Below are 16,624 nucleotides of genomic sequence, written 5' to 3'. Positions count from 1 at the left end.
ATAGCCAAAATTTGCATTTTTGGCAAGATTATATTTCAAATTGATCTTACTGGTTTGTAGTTGTCGGAAAATTCTTGTCAACGTTGCGCACTGCAGGCGTTGTCGTTTAATATTCTCTCATTTGCAAACTGCACTAACCATAAATCTTCCTTTCAATTACTAACCAATAACATTTAACAAAAATTAATCTTTTACTTGTGAACTTATAAACACCGAAGAATTTCCAAGATATTGAAACAAATTTGATAAAGCATGATTTATTTTTTCCAAACAACAACAACATTTAATATTTATCGCTTGATCATTTGTGAACCTCTGGTCCATATGCACTACTGACAAGCATTTATTTGCAAAATATACTTTCATGATTTAATATATATATTTATTTATTTAAAAAATATTGTTTATTATAAAAATGAAATATGGAAAAATAGTTGCTTTATTTTATAAACTTCAATTGTTCGATAGATTCAAAAGAAGAAGCGCATTGTTGGTCGAGTAACATGCAGAAAATTTGTCAATCTTTGTCAAAAGCCACCTTGCGCGAATCCAATTACTTTATCCGGCGAATGTTGCAAAACATGCCCTGGGATGGGTAAAATATATTATTATTATTATTATTATTATTAATTGATAAAATTTGAAATTAAAATAATTACCTTTTTATCGCTTTCCAGAAGTCGTTCCAGTTGATGTATTTGGTAGTTCATATACTCAAGCGAACGATTTTCATTGGAATCAAGGTTATCATGGTATATATTATTTGATTCTATTCTATTCTATTATATAAGCATATCTTAATGGAAAATTGATTAACATGTTTATTAGAATTCATGGCACTGATGACAGGCCCAACTTGTGGAATGTCCAGAAGTACGGGTGTTGGAAGGGCATATATTACATTAGATCGTAATATGCTTCACGTGTCCGTTTATTTTGAAAGGTATGATGCATGTAAATTATTGGAAAAACAACGTCTTTTAAAAAGAAAAATATATTTATTTAACTTTTTTTAGATTAGAAGAAATTCCAATTACTGTTCAGATTTTGGATGTCAACAGTATGATTCTTTATGAAGTATTTTTGAAACAAACTGACATAGAGCAAAAAGTAAATTTCTGCTGTTAATAATATTGAACATGCAAAAATTGATTAACGAAAACAACAACTATAATAATGTCATTATTATTAATTGTTCATTAATTAAGGTTTGCATTGTATGGTCGGAAATGCCGAGAATTTATGTGCATGCGTTAAAACGAGGCGAACTGCAAATTGTTTTGACCACTAAGAGACGACCAGAGGGCATAATTGGAGGCCCTATAATCAAGCACAAAATGCTCAGTCGTGGTAAACGTGGCTGGAAGTTGCAATTTTCAACTTTGAATATTGAATTGTTACATTTTTTATTATAGAAGTTTACAATGTTCTGCTATTTCCTTCATCTTATCAAGCTGGCTATGGAGGAGTGGCTGTGGTGGACATTCATGGCAACGGGGACCAACTGGCAATTGTTGGCTGGTTAAATTCCAATGTCAGCGTTGAACGCAAGGGTAGTTAGTTAGTTGTTACATTATAAAATTTATTATTTATGAATTTTCATGAATTAAATTATATTCTGAAATAATAATAATTTTAGACTGTAACAAAAGAAAATTATTGTTACTTTTTTTTGTTTTCAGTGGTGCCCAATGTTATCTTCATTTCATTAGAAAAGAATGATGGTCGACATCGAACTTCAAAAACAATCAGGGGAAGATTAACACATCTCAAAGTAAGCACGGCTTGTCAATTTTCAACTAAAAAAGTATCTATATAAATTAATGTTGACAATAGTATGCATAATAAATAAGTATTTGATAAAATGTTGTTTATTTGAATTTGATTTCTCAAATCTGAATTTTTATTCTGAAATGCAGCAAAATACCTTCCTGTATAGAGCAACATTTTGCGAAAATTTTTTGTAATTTTAAAAATTTACAGACTGAAAGTGTATGTTGAACGCATTCATTTTCATTCATTACTTACTTTATGTTCTTTTTTGTTTTTCAATTTCTACAATGTAAAAATTTTTTATGACTAATTTGTCAAATCATTTACATTTGTATTTTGTAGAATAGCTCATTTATGTTTGAAGTCAGCATTCATTTGAATGCAGTTGAACAACGATGGTTATCTCGTGGTCATTTACTGATGACTCTCGCTGGTGAACAGCTTTTCCCGAAGCACTTCGTTGGACTCTTTATGCCCAAACAGTCATGTGATGGTATGCTTTTTAAACTTTATTTTTTGCACATTATTTTATTCTGTTGTTAGGATGCATTTGTTCATGTTCACCAATTGTTTCATGCAAATTTCACATTGAATGATTCGTTTAACGCTGAATAAATAGCAAATAAGACAAAAAAACTGAATTATTTAAATTTTAAATTAAAATGCAAATAATTTATACAGCGTATGCTGTAACTAACTTACATAATTTGAAATATCGTTTGAAATTGAGTTTAAACAATGCAGAATCAACGCATTAAAAAATATCATTAATAATTATATGAGTTTATTTAATTTAGCGTTCAAAATTTTCAAATTTTATTAATCCATTTTAGTATATCAAGCTGTTCTCTCAGAAAATTTTAACATGACAACTCAGGAGCCAAACGGAACGGCAGGATACGCAATTATTGAGATTTTGAAAGACAGTGCGGCAAAATATAAAGTAAGTAGAAATGTAGCTTTGAAAATTATTCAAATAATTTATTCTATAAAATAATTAATTTGCACATCTTGTTATTTGGTAATATATGCTAAAATACAAGATATCGTCATGAACGCTCCGTGGTAAGTTTTCTTCTTTTTTTGTAAAAAGGTAGTTAGTTACCTAAGAATTAACAAAATGCTGACGTCAGGCAACAAACTGAGTAAATATTGCAACAAAAAAGTACTTATTAATGTAACATTTAGGTAAAAGTGGCAGATTTTAAAGAAGAACAATTGTATGGGTTTACTATTGAACGAGAGACTCGCCAGAATCGTAAGCGTGTAATTGCCGAATCTTCCAGTCCTAAAGAATTTCTCAATGGATTGGTATGCTTACTGCTGTACTTTTATGCTAATTTACATTTTTTTTATGAAGCTTGTGCTTTTACTGTGATATTATTTTCTTGTGCTTTGCAAAGCTTATTGCACAAAATCAAATATTAACACATTGAAGACATTTGGAACTCTCACCCACTTCTTGAACGTGCGAAATTTGCAACTTCTTTTCCGGGAGAAGTTAATGTTTGAAATGGCCGATGAGGATGGCAATTCTCTGCTTCGTGGTCCAATCAGAAGAGTTCTGCATAATGATGCTGTCACACTGACCAACAGTATGTTGCTTTAAAATCATCAAATTTGCACACATGCACGTGCTATAAAAATAATTGTTCATAATATTCAGATCTCCCGACACTTTTGGCTGGAAATAGATTTAAAAAACGTGTCAATACATCAGCTGCTGGAATTGCTTGGTTTGCAACAGTGGACGTGGAAGAGACTTGTCTTTTGTACTATGCTGTGACATTGTCAAGCTTGCCAGCACTAAAGTCAGAAGAAATTACGATGAATTTGTGCAATCGAGTGAATGAAAAATGTTTGTTGGAACTGAAAAATATCAAAAGTTTTAACACTGATTTGAAAGAAATATATTTGTACGGTCATGTACCATTGGCTCCTTTGGCTGTTCTGAACGCTTTGGCGGATGAGCAGCTTTATTTGAACGTTTCAACTCTTTCACATCCAACCGGCGAAATTGCAGGCAATATATCTATAGAAAACAACTGCAAGCCTCGTCGTTTGCAGCGTGATAGTTTTGTCGCCGAAGACCAGGCGGTTAACATGCTTATGAGAACAAACGACTGCATATACCACGAGGTTACTTACAACGACGGCAGTAGTTGGCCTGCGTTGCATGAAGAATGCACAACATGCAGTTGCCAGGTACATTGTTTTAAAAGTGTAAAAACTGCTTTCTACAATTTATTATTATCACATTTTTAGCGTGGCAATATCAAATGTGATCCGATTTTATGCCCGCAGGCTGACTGCGCAGATCCCGTGAAACAACCTGGCGAATGTTGCCCCGTCTGTCAAATGTCCGACAGTAACACCTCCGTTGAAAAAGGTATTTTCCATTTAAATTAATTCTTTTCAATTTAACGATTATGAAGCATAAACTTTTCCAAGTAAAATATATCAAAAATGTCAATAATTTAAAGCATATTGAAATTTTTTTATTTGAGAAATTTGCTCAAGTATAAATGACAAGGAATGGAAATTTACTTCTAAAAATTTATCATAAATCAATAATAAAATCATTTGTTTTTTCTTATCAGTTGAAAGTAGTTTTGAAAATGTTCAGGTTTTTTGTTTAAAGTAGTAAAATTTTTATATTCAACCACATTTTTTGACAATGAATAAAATTGCGCACAATTTGCTTTCTGATTTATTGCATCAGCATAAAGTTCTTGTGACTTTATACGTAATAATATTTTATCTTGAATATAAATTATTATGCAAATTACGATACTGTAGTATAGTATAGTATAGTATAGGTATACTTTTCATAAATGAAGTAGAAAGTTATTTTTTTTTTAGCATATTTTACTCATTAATAATAATTAAAAGTATTCTGTTCTATGTGATTATAATTGCATTAATAATTATGAACAGGCTGCTTTTGGACTGCGGATAACAAATGGCACGCTGCCGGTTCGTCTTGGCATCCTTATCTTCCACCATTCGGATACAGTCGATGCGCACTTTGCACATGCCTTGTAACGTTGAGTAGTGGTTTCACTATTGGAATTTGTAATTTTTTAATTTAAGCATTCCACAAGCGAAGTGATGTGCAGAAAAACGACTTGCCCCACTCCGGCATGCCCGCCCAACTTACGATATCGTGAAAATGCGCTCGATTGTTGTCCGAAATGTAAAGATGTTGTACAAAGAACTGAAATCACTGAACAAGTGATGCCTGTGACTAGCAGTTCTTTGCAGGGCGATGCTTCGCCTGGTAGCTGCTTTTTCAACAATCAGTGGCATCAAGACAAAAGTGTGTTTGCTCCAAAAATTTTGCATCTTGGTTCACTAAAGTGCATCACATGCAAATGTCAGGTAAGAAATTTTATGAATTATTGCTATAATGCTATTTACTAATTTCACATTGACTTTATCATACGTATATTTTTTTTCAATTCTGAAATTTCAAAAATTAATACTTTAACTTTTTTATAGACACAGTTGTTATATTAATATACATATATATAGCTTGATATGTTTACGTATTGAATTATCGACATTGTTATCTAGCAAGTTTTAATGACTTTTCAATTACTGCAGCATTACAAAAATGATTATGTTTAAATTTATATTCTTCCATAAATAATAAGCACAAATTGTAAATTTAGTTGCACATTATGCACTTTAATTACTTTAATTATGCTCATTATCATATGCATATGTTTATGCCCATAATATTATAGTTATTACTGTTGTGTCAACATATATTTGTGTGATAAAATACCAATAACAATTTAACGTAACATTATGATATTCTTTTTGAACAAAAAATGTTTGAAATAATTTTTAGAAATCAATGTTTAAAATGTTAAATAATAATTTGTTTGCTGTCGCTATATTATTGTAGAGCTCAGTTAAATTATATTCGAATGCTTTACAAAGCATAAACAATATTGTAATAAAAGACTAAATTTTCTATCAATGACATTAAAGCTTGTGCTGATAAAAAAGTGTTATCATGTTAAGCTTATTATGTTAAGCTGTTATTAAGAAAAGATATGTTAAGCTTATTATCAAATTTTTGTTCATGTTTGATATTGATAACAATGAAACAAATGCCCAGGCCTACGAATTGAAATGATTGATAAAATTTGCAATTTTAATTAGTATTGTACAAACAAAAACGATTGTTAACGCTTGAATTTTGCATATTTTGCTTTAGAACGGCAGAGTATTCTGTCAACGTCCGTCTTGTAGCTCACTTCCTTGTAATGATCGATCAAGAATCAACGGTTGCTGTCCAAGGTGTAAATGTAAGTGTTTCCTTTTTCATATACTTTTTTTTCATTTAAAATTACCAGTTTCTGTGCATAAGGCATTCGGAGAATTAAGGTGATTAAAATGTTTTCTTTCTTTCTGATGGTTGGTTACTTTTTAAGCTGTTTTCAGTAGCTAGTCGCATTTATTAAGTTTACTTTTCATTTCTGCCTACAAATGACACCACAGTGAGAGGTATAATTAATTAATTGTTTGTTTGGGCAAATAAGTGAACTAAACTTTTATTTTTGAATCCTCATTCATAAAGATGAAACTTAAGCTGCTGACTGAGATAAAGTTTATTTTGCATAAATAATTCAAAGAATCGTTTTGCGTGTGGTGATGAGTGATGTCATCATTAGTTACCATTTTATTCTTCTTCAGCACTGCATGATGCACATGGAATTACGTAATGCCAATTGCAATGCTAGCACCTTATCATATATGTTCTTGTCTGTACGCGAAGCTTGATAATGCTACATTTTATTGTGGATAGGGTAGTTGTAATAATAAATCTGCTTGTTTGTTTAATCGAATTCATATTTCTTTTGCAACTTACAATGAAAGTAGGATGAATTTTAATTTTCATAACTCTATTTATAATTTTTATTATTAATTAAATGGAATTTATTAAGGATTAAAGTTAATTAAATTATATTAAATTAAAAAAGAATTAGTGTAGTTTACATTCATCACGCTTGCCATGGCCAAAAATGTGTTCAGCATTTGCAACGAACGAGAACAACAGCATGGCTTTCAATTGTAGACGACATGTTTCAATTTTTATTAGCATATTTCGTATGCAATTATGCACTTGCCGTTTTTAAATAATGTGCATGTAAAACGAAAACCCTATTAGGTTAATCAGTTTCTCAGAAAAAAGAATAAATGTATGCAGAATGATTATTTTATAGAATAATTCAAGCGAGTAGAAATTTACTTACGACATTATTATTTGCTGTATTGGACAAAATCATATTCAGTTTTTGGTTGTGTTTATTCACAAATTTATAAATTTAATTTTTTGAGATGAAATTTTTAATTTGATTAATATTTAAAGTATAATATTCAAACATTTTGTTTTTAGCTCCGTAGCATCAGCTGAAGGTGGGAGTAGAGATCGTTGAAACTGATGCGCAAATTATTTCAGTGCAGAATCCTGGTATTTTCAGTTCTTTTTTTCTATTTTTCTTTTTCCTTGCTGAACTGTTCTGTAGTCATGCCATTTAAAATTTCATTTATTGCATTTTGTTGGCAATTTCATGTCACACAAAAATAGCCAACAATACAATACTGTCTTCTCGACAAGAACAGCTCGAGTTGATGATAATTGGTGTTAACGTGGGCAGAGTATCATTTTGTAGAGAATATCAAGCGGCAGCATCTGCCAATTTGCGCATGCTTTGATGTTTGCAATGATATTATGATCCGTTTATGAACTTTTAGTTTAGAATAGGCTATTTTTTGTTCCCTTTTAGCTCAGTTTGCTTTTTCCTTCTGTCTCTCTGTCTATGTCTATCTATTATGAAAATTTGATACAATGCTAAATAAATAAAATTCGCTTTGTTTATTTATTTCTTATATCCTTCAGTTTGTTTGGAAAATTAGTATGCATAAAAGTGATAAAATCAGCAAAAAATTAAGTGTGCAATGAGCTAAGATTGTGATGCGCATTCGCTTTTACAACTTGAAGCTTCGCTTGGTCGATAGGCAGCACCCTGCGTCTTTTCTTTGGGAGTTTTGCTCGTGCTTGAGCGTGTGAATAGAACATTGCAAAATTGCTGACAATAACCGGCACTGGAAGGGCAATCGTAAGCACACCGGTCAAAGCGCACAAGCTACCGACCAGCATGCCCATGTAAGTTTTCGGCACCATATCACCGAATCCAATTGTGCACATTGTCACAATTGCCCACCACAGACCACGAGGTATGCTATCAAAATCATTGTGCGGGTTTGGTTGCATTCTTTCTGCATAATAAATTAAAGCAGCAAACACAACTATTCCTAATAAAATGAAAAAGGCAAGTAAAGTCAGTTCTTGGGCACTGGCTCGAAAGGTTTGAATTAAAATTTTCAAGCCTGATGAATGCTGTGTTAACTTAAACAGTCGCATAATGCGAATTATACTGAACAGTTCAATGGTATCTTGGTTAATGTTGAGTGACATGGATTCGATCACTAAGTCGACGTAAAATGACAACGTGGCTATCAAATCAATGATGTTGATTGGAGCGCGAACAAACTTGCTCTTGTTTGGGCAGAAGACAAATCTGACGGACAGTTCAAATGCAAACCAAATGTTGCTGATGAGCTCAATGAGGAAAAATATTTCAGGGTTGCCAATATCTTCTTGGTTCATTGCAAACAAAGTTGTACTGTTAAATGAGTTTGTCGACGATGAATAATTCTCTGCCAGTGTGTTCACTGTGCGCAACTTTGGTATACGAAAACCAGGATGTGTTTTGATGCAAAATGTAAAAATTGACAGCGAAATGAAAAACACCGATATAACGGATACAACCTGCAATGAGATATTTTTAAAAAAGCTCAAATTGAAATGAATGACTTTTTGCATCATATTTTATGCCAATCATACTCGAGCGTAAGACGACGACCAGGGTTCGTCAATCAGTGACCACACCTTTGGCTTAAGACGTTGCCACTGAGAAAGCTTTCCCGCTAAGTAATCGTCTTCCCATCCAAACTTTTTGGCAATTTCTTCTTCGCTCAATCGGTCGTTGTCGATGTCAAGTTGGTCTATCACTGTTAACGTTTCTTTAGTATCCCTTCACAAAAAGCTGCATTAATTATTCACGTGACCTCTTTGTGATGAGCATGCATTTCTACCTGTGTTGGGTATACGTCATCCAGCAGCAAGGTTCTACCTGATTTGCGTCTAGGCCCCAGAATTCTAACTCTGCTTCAAAAAGTGGACCGCAAACGTTTGTTGGATAATGCAGCTTTCCTTCAAATGTAAAATAGCGTGTGTACTGATTTAGTTTGCATCGTACAGTTACAATAATTTTACGTTTATCATTTATCAAAGCTGTTTCGTACTGAATATTTAGTAATGTAAGAAACTACAAACCAAGTATCTAATTGAAATTGTATTGCTAATGAAATCTATATTAAATATAGCGAGGACATTTTGATGACACTTTAAAGCTGAAATTGAGCAAAAAAATGTCAGAACACTGTAAATGCAGCAAAATATATAGAAAAAGGCTTTTAAGAGCATTCCACAAGGGTAGAAATGTTCATTCAGTTGTGGCATGAATAGTGTGCAATTAATTTTATGAACATTTTTTTTATAAAATAAACGTGCGTAAAATTTGCAAAAAAATGTGAATGTAAATACACGCTGTAATAATCTATGATTTTGGCATTGTAATTTTGATCCATTTGATTCAGTGGAGAAATTTGCAAATGAAGTAAAATGAAATGATATGATGCAATGATAAATGGAAATGCGACAATTTAAAATGCATTCTTTGAACAATTTTTTTAACTTCATTCACTTTTAAATAGATTTATTATTACTATAATTAAGTTTTGTCATGCTTTATTTAAATATTGCATGAAATATTTCAAAATAAAATATAAACTAATCATATTGCATATTCTGCATATGAATACTTTATGTTATAACTCTAATTATCTGATCGTGTACGTTTTAAAATGCGTATGCGGAAGATTGCATTTCTTAATCAGACAGATGCTACTTGCTTATCTAATTTTAGAGTAAATCAATTTATCAGTCGGTTTAAAAATGGTACGTGTAACGTGAGAACTATTACTTTGTTTGTCAGGCTTGTGAATTTTATTGTGCATCAACAATCAACAGCCAAATTATCGGTGAATTTTGTAATCCCACTTTTTGCGTGAAAAGTTTTCTGTTGTTAACATGGTCATATAAATGAAAAACATTAAACTTTTTTTGCCTTCAAAAAGTTAAAAAAATATCAGAAATCATGTAGAATGCATTGATTATTGCAAATTGATTTCAAAATGTCATAGCTGTGAATAAAAGGTATTCTCAGAAGTGACTAGATGACAATGCAACCACCACTTAAAAATTTTACAGCTTGTAACTACATTTTTCTCCTAAAACATTATTACTATTATTATTTATTATTATAAAAAAAACATTCATTTTCAATATGACTTTTATGTGTGTAAAATCAATATTGAACAGAAGTTAAAAAAAGGTCATAACTTGCGAATGTCGGCACATTAAAATTTACTTTCGCATGATTGGATTACAAAAATGGAAACTGCCATGCAATGTGTTAATGTTAATTTGTTTTCGTTGGAAAAATCCAACAAAAGCATTTCCAATCCATATTTTTTGATAAAAAAGTGTATTATAAATATATAAATAAGTATATATATGTCCGTTTATTAAAAATGCTCCATTACAATGATATTGTGCCCAAATTTTGAAGTTTTGAATGTTCTACATTTCCATTTCACATTTCTGCACGCAACGTTTGGATAGCATTTGTTCAAAAGCATCAGAAAACGAACAAAGTTTAGTATTTATTTAGTTTTAAAACTTGATTATATGCACTGCTTTGAGTGTTATTTCCACTCAATTTCTTCAAATAATCAAGATATCGATTTATAACTTTTGTTTTTGCTGGTGTTAAAAAGTGACGTAAACCTGGAGAACGGATATCAGCTAAATTTCACGGAAAGCAAATCCATTTTCTTCTTTTTCGCACAATGCAATGCGAAATGAGACTAATCGAAAATCAAATCCTTCAATTAATCAAAATTTTTAAAAATTATCATTTCAAGAATATTCAGTATATCTGTTTAGGAAGTTCATTCTTTAAGCAATTAACAAACTATGTTGACAAGATGACAGAAAGAAGATGTTGTAATGAAATTATGCCACAGCATGATGCAAATTGCTTTCCCTTATTAAAAGAAATTTTTTATTGGTTCAATAATATTATTTGATTAAAGCAATGCAATTATCGATGATATTAGAAATCAGTCTTTTTTAAAACTAAAGTATATACAATTATAAAAACCCTCCAACAGCATGCATGGTAAATTTGAATAGTAAAAATTTTTAAATCTACCTGTACGATAGTAATTGAGAATTTGAGCAAAAACTCCAGGATGGCGATCAAAAAAGTACTCATTCAGGACAGGATCATAATTGGCCAGTGCTTCGGTTAGTCGAGAAAGTCTCGTGGCAGGAATCTTTTTTAAAACGTGCTTGTAAGTTTCATGACGCACTCCACCAACATTGAGAATAATTCGATTTTCTGAATCCATCATTAGATGTTCACCCGGTTCGATGTTCTAAAATTTAAAGCGTTGTAACCAGTCGTATTGTATATTTTAAGACGAACAAGTAATTGCAAAGAAGCTTGGAACAGGGAGGCATGAATTTGTAAAAGGCAAAACTAGCAGGCTGCGTTGTGCTTGCTAGCATGTTTAATAGCTAAGGGAAAACTGAAAGCAATTGACAGACAGCAACTCCGAAAATAAGCATCACTAATTGGCATCTGTGAGCTCTTACTCTGGTGCTCTCCACTTTGCTTCGTCGTTGACAATCCTTATAATCAGCTTACTGTTTTCTTCTCAACCACGTTGCTTTGACAATCGATGATCGTTGCTGATCTTCACCGCTTTCCTTCTTCGTTTTCTGCTCTTTTCATTTTTTCTGCTTGGAAAGAAACAACATTTGTTTTATTGTTCCAAGATAACTTTCATCTATTTATCCCATCAATTCAAATTGTATCAAAAAAAACAAAGCTCCAATATTTGCGTGTGCATATGTCATGTCATCACTTTATTAACATTAATCAGTCAGCAAATTTGTTACTACGAAACCTATTCAAAAGGATTGACGACAACAACGGCTTTGCAACTGAGCAGTTGTATTAGTCTGATCGAAGCCATTTATTTAGAAACTTATCTTACTGATTACTCTGAACTTCCTGAAAATTAAAACATTTGTCATTAAGACATTAAAATTGTAACATCAGTGGATGATAATTAGCGCAACTCTTCCTTAGCATAGCGTAAGCAACTGTTCATTTGTTAATTCTTTGCAAACAGCTATATTTCTTGCAGTTCACCAGTTTAGTTTATGAGCTGATTATTAAAATCTATATTTATATTGTATCACATATTTACTATTGATATAGGTGACTCTTGACACTGCATTGATTTATTATTCATTTCAGCATTTTTCTTCCTTACTTACAAATAAACAAGCTGAGAAAGCTGTAAAATGATAATTTAAGTTTTTTAAAATAATTTCAGATATCATAAGTTTTTGAAAGCAGGCATATTTGGAACTATATTCTAATCAATCTAATGCAAGGTATTATTCAAACATTATTTTAGCATTATTTATATTCTCTACGCTTTTACGTTTTATCGAAACGGCTCATTTTTTGAAAATCTGCATAAAAAAGAATAGAAAAATATTTTTTTTTCATTTATTTCTGATTAAAAATTCATCACATGAAAATGTTATATTAGTTGTATTTTGTAAAGGAACTGTAGATGAAGACAAGAGTTTTACTGAATTAGCATTCTTGAAAAGTATGTTTGAATAGTAATTTTGTCAGCAATTTTTGGATTTTTGAATAGTTTTATTGTTATTAAAAGCTTCGAGCTGTCTTTATCATTTATTATTTTTACTTTAATCATTTTATTTTGTTTGCTAATAGCAGCGCTATGTTTTTGCTTGTATACATTTTTACATATTTCACTGCTTTGAAGTTGTACTGAAAAGATATATTGCCAACAGAAAATTACAAATTCATTTACTCTTCAAAAAATTGTTATACATAGCATTGGTGAATAAAATTTTATCAGAAATAAATAAATAAATAAATAAATAAATATAAATAAATAAATAAATAAATAAATAAATATATATATATATATATATATATATATATAGATTCATATTATTCAAATGACAAGTTACCGTTTTACAAGAAACAAGTTCACTCACTCGTATAATAATATTCTTCTGTTTTCGTATTGTAAAGTTTACTACTAATTACCTAGCCTTCATAATTGATTCAACTAATCAGTAATGCAACTCCAAGCAAATTACTGTTGATGCACGTCTTTTAATGAGCATCTGAGCTTTTCAAATGTTTCAGATGAAACACAGGATAAAAATGACACTATGCGGTGGTAATGCAATTTTTTACATGGCAAGTGACTTGCATGGTTTCCAAAAAGAGTCCATTTTATCAAAGCTTTATTACAAAAGACGCATCAACCTTTCTTCAAGCAGTCATGAAAATACACTGGAAAATTTTGAAATTTCTATTTCTCCGTAAGTAGGTTTTAATTTCAAATGAAACTCTGCAACAAAAACTTTTTCTGCAGTTACTTCTTCGTTTGATTATTGAATTAAATTTTTTCTATAAATCAATATAGCCCTGCATTTTTGCATCAATTCATGTAAACCCAAATTGAACTCTTTTGTACCTGACGAGAACCACAACAATGAACACGGACAATTTGATCTTTTCTTCAACATTTTGTGAATTTGGACACTGTCACTATAGAGAATAATTGTCAAACCCATAATATGATATCAAATATATCAAAACGTAGCGCAGATGCTATTAAATGAGCAATAAAATTAGAGGCAAGAATTAAATTCAATTAAAACTGGCTATGAACAGTCAAATTGAAGCTTTTCATCAAGCTGAGCATGATTTCTGTTGTCTTCTTATACAGAACATTTGAAATGCAAATTCCAAAAATGATGAACAATCTTTTAATTGGAAACTAAATAAAATGATGATACTCGTCAGCATACACGCTGCTACTACTCCAGCAATGATGGCTATCCGCAGGCGCTATATGATTTGACGAAAATGTGACGAAACTAAGCAAACACTGCAATCGCCCACCGCAGAAGAAAATTGCTGTTGTTCAGTTACAACTGCGTACGTCGAAGTTCAACAATGACTACATTGTACAGATCAGTAAGTTCTTAAAAAACTAAAAATTTTCCAGCGTACTACTGCATTGGTGGATGTGACAAAGATTGCTCAGAAACACTGCACACAGTGAATACTGTAGACAGAAAATTGATGTTGATGATAATAGAGTTAGCATTGAGCTGCTAACTAGCACGGAAGAAATCTGGACAGTAACTATTAACGAAAAGCAGCAAGTCGATTTAATTAAATCTGATAACACTTGGTGGGCTGCAAAACAGATCATCTCTAATCGAGAGACCTCGATAATTAGAAAACTGAACATTGTTATCACTGCTCCTGAATGCATTGCCTCAATAATGATGGAAATTTTGTCAAAAAATAAATGCACACCGAATGTGTCTGCTTCATCAAAGACAAGCACAAAAGTGGATAATATCAGCCAGTTTTTATGGAAAAATAATCACACGCAAAAATCGACGATCAAAAAACCAACTCAATCAATGGACTTGCTTCCGACGTACAACCTACAAAGGGAATATTTGGAAGCAATTCATGACTGGATCATCACTTTTGGAATATGAAACGAAGCTGAATTGTTAATTTTTGGAGTATAGAATTTTTACACTTGCTTTATGTCAAAGAAGAAATGGCTGTTCAAATGAAATCAACCATAAAATTAAAACAAACCACAAAATTAGCATTTCAGAAAGCTAAAGTTGACACTTCACTCCATCAATTTATTATGCAAATCGAGTATGCAAATACATCGTCTTTTTTAAGTATGGTGAGTTATTTTCAAGTAATTGAAACGTTGTGTGAATTATATTCAACGTTCCGTTTTTGAATGCACATATTTATGCAATATTCCTAACATTTCGGAACTTAATTTTTCTGAGATTTTTCCATTTCCTTCACAGATCTTTTGGAAAAATGATAATTTCAAAACTGATCATAATTTTCATATTTGTTTATTCACTTTAAAGTATTTAACATTTTCGGACGATTGAAACAAATATTCGAAATAATCTCACAACTAATTGTCATAATTTTCACAGTGAACGAATTTCTGTTTCTAAAACAACAATCATTCCATACAAAAATTGTCCATATCCTGTTGTTCTTTAACTTAGCTATTTATAAATTTCATACATTATAAAATAATATGTGCAAATATAAAATAAAATGGAAGGGGGATTGTACCACGCCGTGGGAAAGGCGTGTTTACGCTGACGCTTCAGGTTAGATAAGCTTCTTCATAACATGGTTCACGTGCTCGCTGATAAGAATTTGACAGCCGTGATAGATTAGCAGCAAAACTGCTAGATGGAAACGTGAAGCCGCGTGGGAAGCAAGTAAGCTCCATCCGCTAAAGCCCGTTGAGTGCGTGGGTGAAAATCGGCAACAACACCGGAAATGCTAAGAGAAAGTACGAAAAATTGATCGAAGGAACAAAGAAAGTGGCTGCGCAAAACACCTATATGCATCTGCTGTGAACGGCATTCAGAAAAGAATTGTTTGTTTGTTAAGTGCGCAGAGCACTGGTCAGTAGAATAGTTGCAAAAAGAAATACTCTGCATCAAGAGCTATTGGGTGGTCGATCGATTTTGTTGTGTTGGTTTATCATAATAAACGTTTTCATCCAAAAATCTGTTTTTTCGTTTACTCTATATCCATATTCTTCTAGACGGGGATTTATTCCACCGCTCGATTCGCCAGAAGAACCTGAACATCAGTAGTTACGAAGGCCTTCTGTACGCTACAGTAATTAAGGAGCATGTCTACAATAGAAATGCCCATATATTTAAATGCGATGCAGTAAAGTTTTGTCTTGTTGATGAGATTGAAAATAAGTTGCATGTTACTGGAATTTAAAAAATATTTTTATTTGTTCATAGTTACTTACCGTTACATGATTAATACCTGAAAACTTTAATAGACTGTAAAGCTATGTCTTTACAACACAGCTAATGGACCAACACATTCACTGTTGTGTGACGGGTGCTGTTTAGTACTTTTTCAAGTGACATCATTAAGGCTTGGAAATATAATTTCAGAGAGTATGATAGGCTGAATTATAAATGAAGCGTTTGTTAAGCAATAGCACATTGGCAGATGATGATTCTATCGACATTGGATAATTTCTCTCAAAGAATTTTTACTTTAAGAGCTGTGAACCGATCCGAAATGTCTGTTAACATGGAGAAACTAATGAGAAAGATCTGTTGAAAGAAAAGTTGAATCACTTCTATTTCTCTCTGTCCAGCACAATAGAGTATGCGTGCATTTTATGAATTTGGAAGCATCATGGAATTGTATGAACGACAGAACGTAGAAGACGAGTTGTAATTTTGGTAGCATCCATGAAATGAAATGCAAGTGGGTTCTACAAAGATAACGTCGTAGCCGATTTGTAATAAAGACGAAAAAGTTGAAAGAAGGGTGAAGACGAAAGGAGCATCATAGCTTGCAGTCTCAAAGCTCAGCTATTTGTTGAAAGGTTGTGGTCAAAATTCAGAATGACGTCCATGTCAGAACTACTGATGGAAAATAATTGATTTTGTTCAAATGCTAATGGCATACGAAAA

The 16,624-nt window shown here is 31.8% G+C and overlaps 3 protein-coding genes across 3 annotated transcripts, besides 1 other annotated feature; 2 read left to right on the top strand and 1 right to left on the bottom strand.

Annotated features, from left to right (window-relative positions):
- The first annotated feature begins 252 nt into the window (after positions 1–252).
- On the top strand, positions 253–5,292 carry Tsp_11790 (chordin). The gene is made up of 18 exons (XM_003374155.1): positions 253–318; positions 469–595; positions 678–752; positions 829–943; positions 1,017–1,110; positions 1,209–1,350; positions 1,416–1,556; positions 1,683–1,774; positions 1,984–1,992; positions 2,116–2,266; positions 2,607–2,716; positions 2,962–3,084; positions 3,212–3,368; positions 3,440–3,978; positions 4,039–4,162; positions 4,711–4,814; positions 4,867–5,154; positions 5,275–5,292. Exons 1-18 carry the CDS (start codon positions 253–255, stop codon positions 5,290–5,292), a joined length of 2,475 nt encoding a protein of 824 aa, XP_003374203.1.
- Positions 5,293–7,873: 2,581 nt separating this feature from the next.
- Positions 7,874–7,987: a sequence feature (Potassium channel RNA editing signal; Rfam score 67.38).
- Positions 7,988–8,689: 702 nt separating this feature from the next.
- Tsp_11788 (potassium voltage-gated channel protein Shaw) lies at positions 8,690–11,391 on the bottom strand. Its single transcript, XM_003374154.1, has 3 exons — positions 11,190–11,391; positions 8,947–9,064; positions 8,690–8,885 (listed from the first exon to the last, which is right to left on the bottom strand). The coding sequence occupies exons 1-3, from the start codon at positions 11,389–11,391 to the stop codon at positions 8,690–8,692; spliced, it is 516 nt and encodes a 171-aa protein (XP_003374202.1).
- A 1,850-nt stretch (positions 11,392–13,241) lies between these two features.
- On the top strand, positions 13,242–14,620 carry Tsp_11787 (hypothetical protein). Its single transcript, XM_003374153.1, has 4 exons — positions 13,242–13,420; positions 14,033–14,081; positions 14,113–14,165; positions 14,206–14,620. The coding sequence occupies exons 1-4, from the start codon at positions 13,242–13,244 to the stop codon at positions 14,618–14,620; spliced, it is 696 nt and encodes a 231-aa protein (XP_003374201.1).
- Positions 14,621–16,624: the final 2,004 nt, after the last annotated feature.

This window comes from Trichinella spiralis, assembly GCF_000181795.1.
Source record: "Trichinella spiralis strain ISS 195 chromosome Unknown Scfld6, whole genome shotgun sequence".
Taxonomy (NCBI): domain Eukaryota; kingdom Metazoa; phylum Nematoda; class Enoplea; order Trichinellida; family Trichinellidae; genus Trichinella; species Trichinella spiralis.
This window is presented reverse-complemented; position numbering and strand designations above follow the sequence as displayed.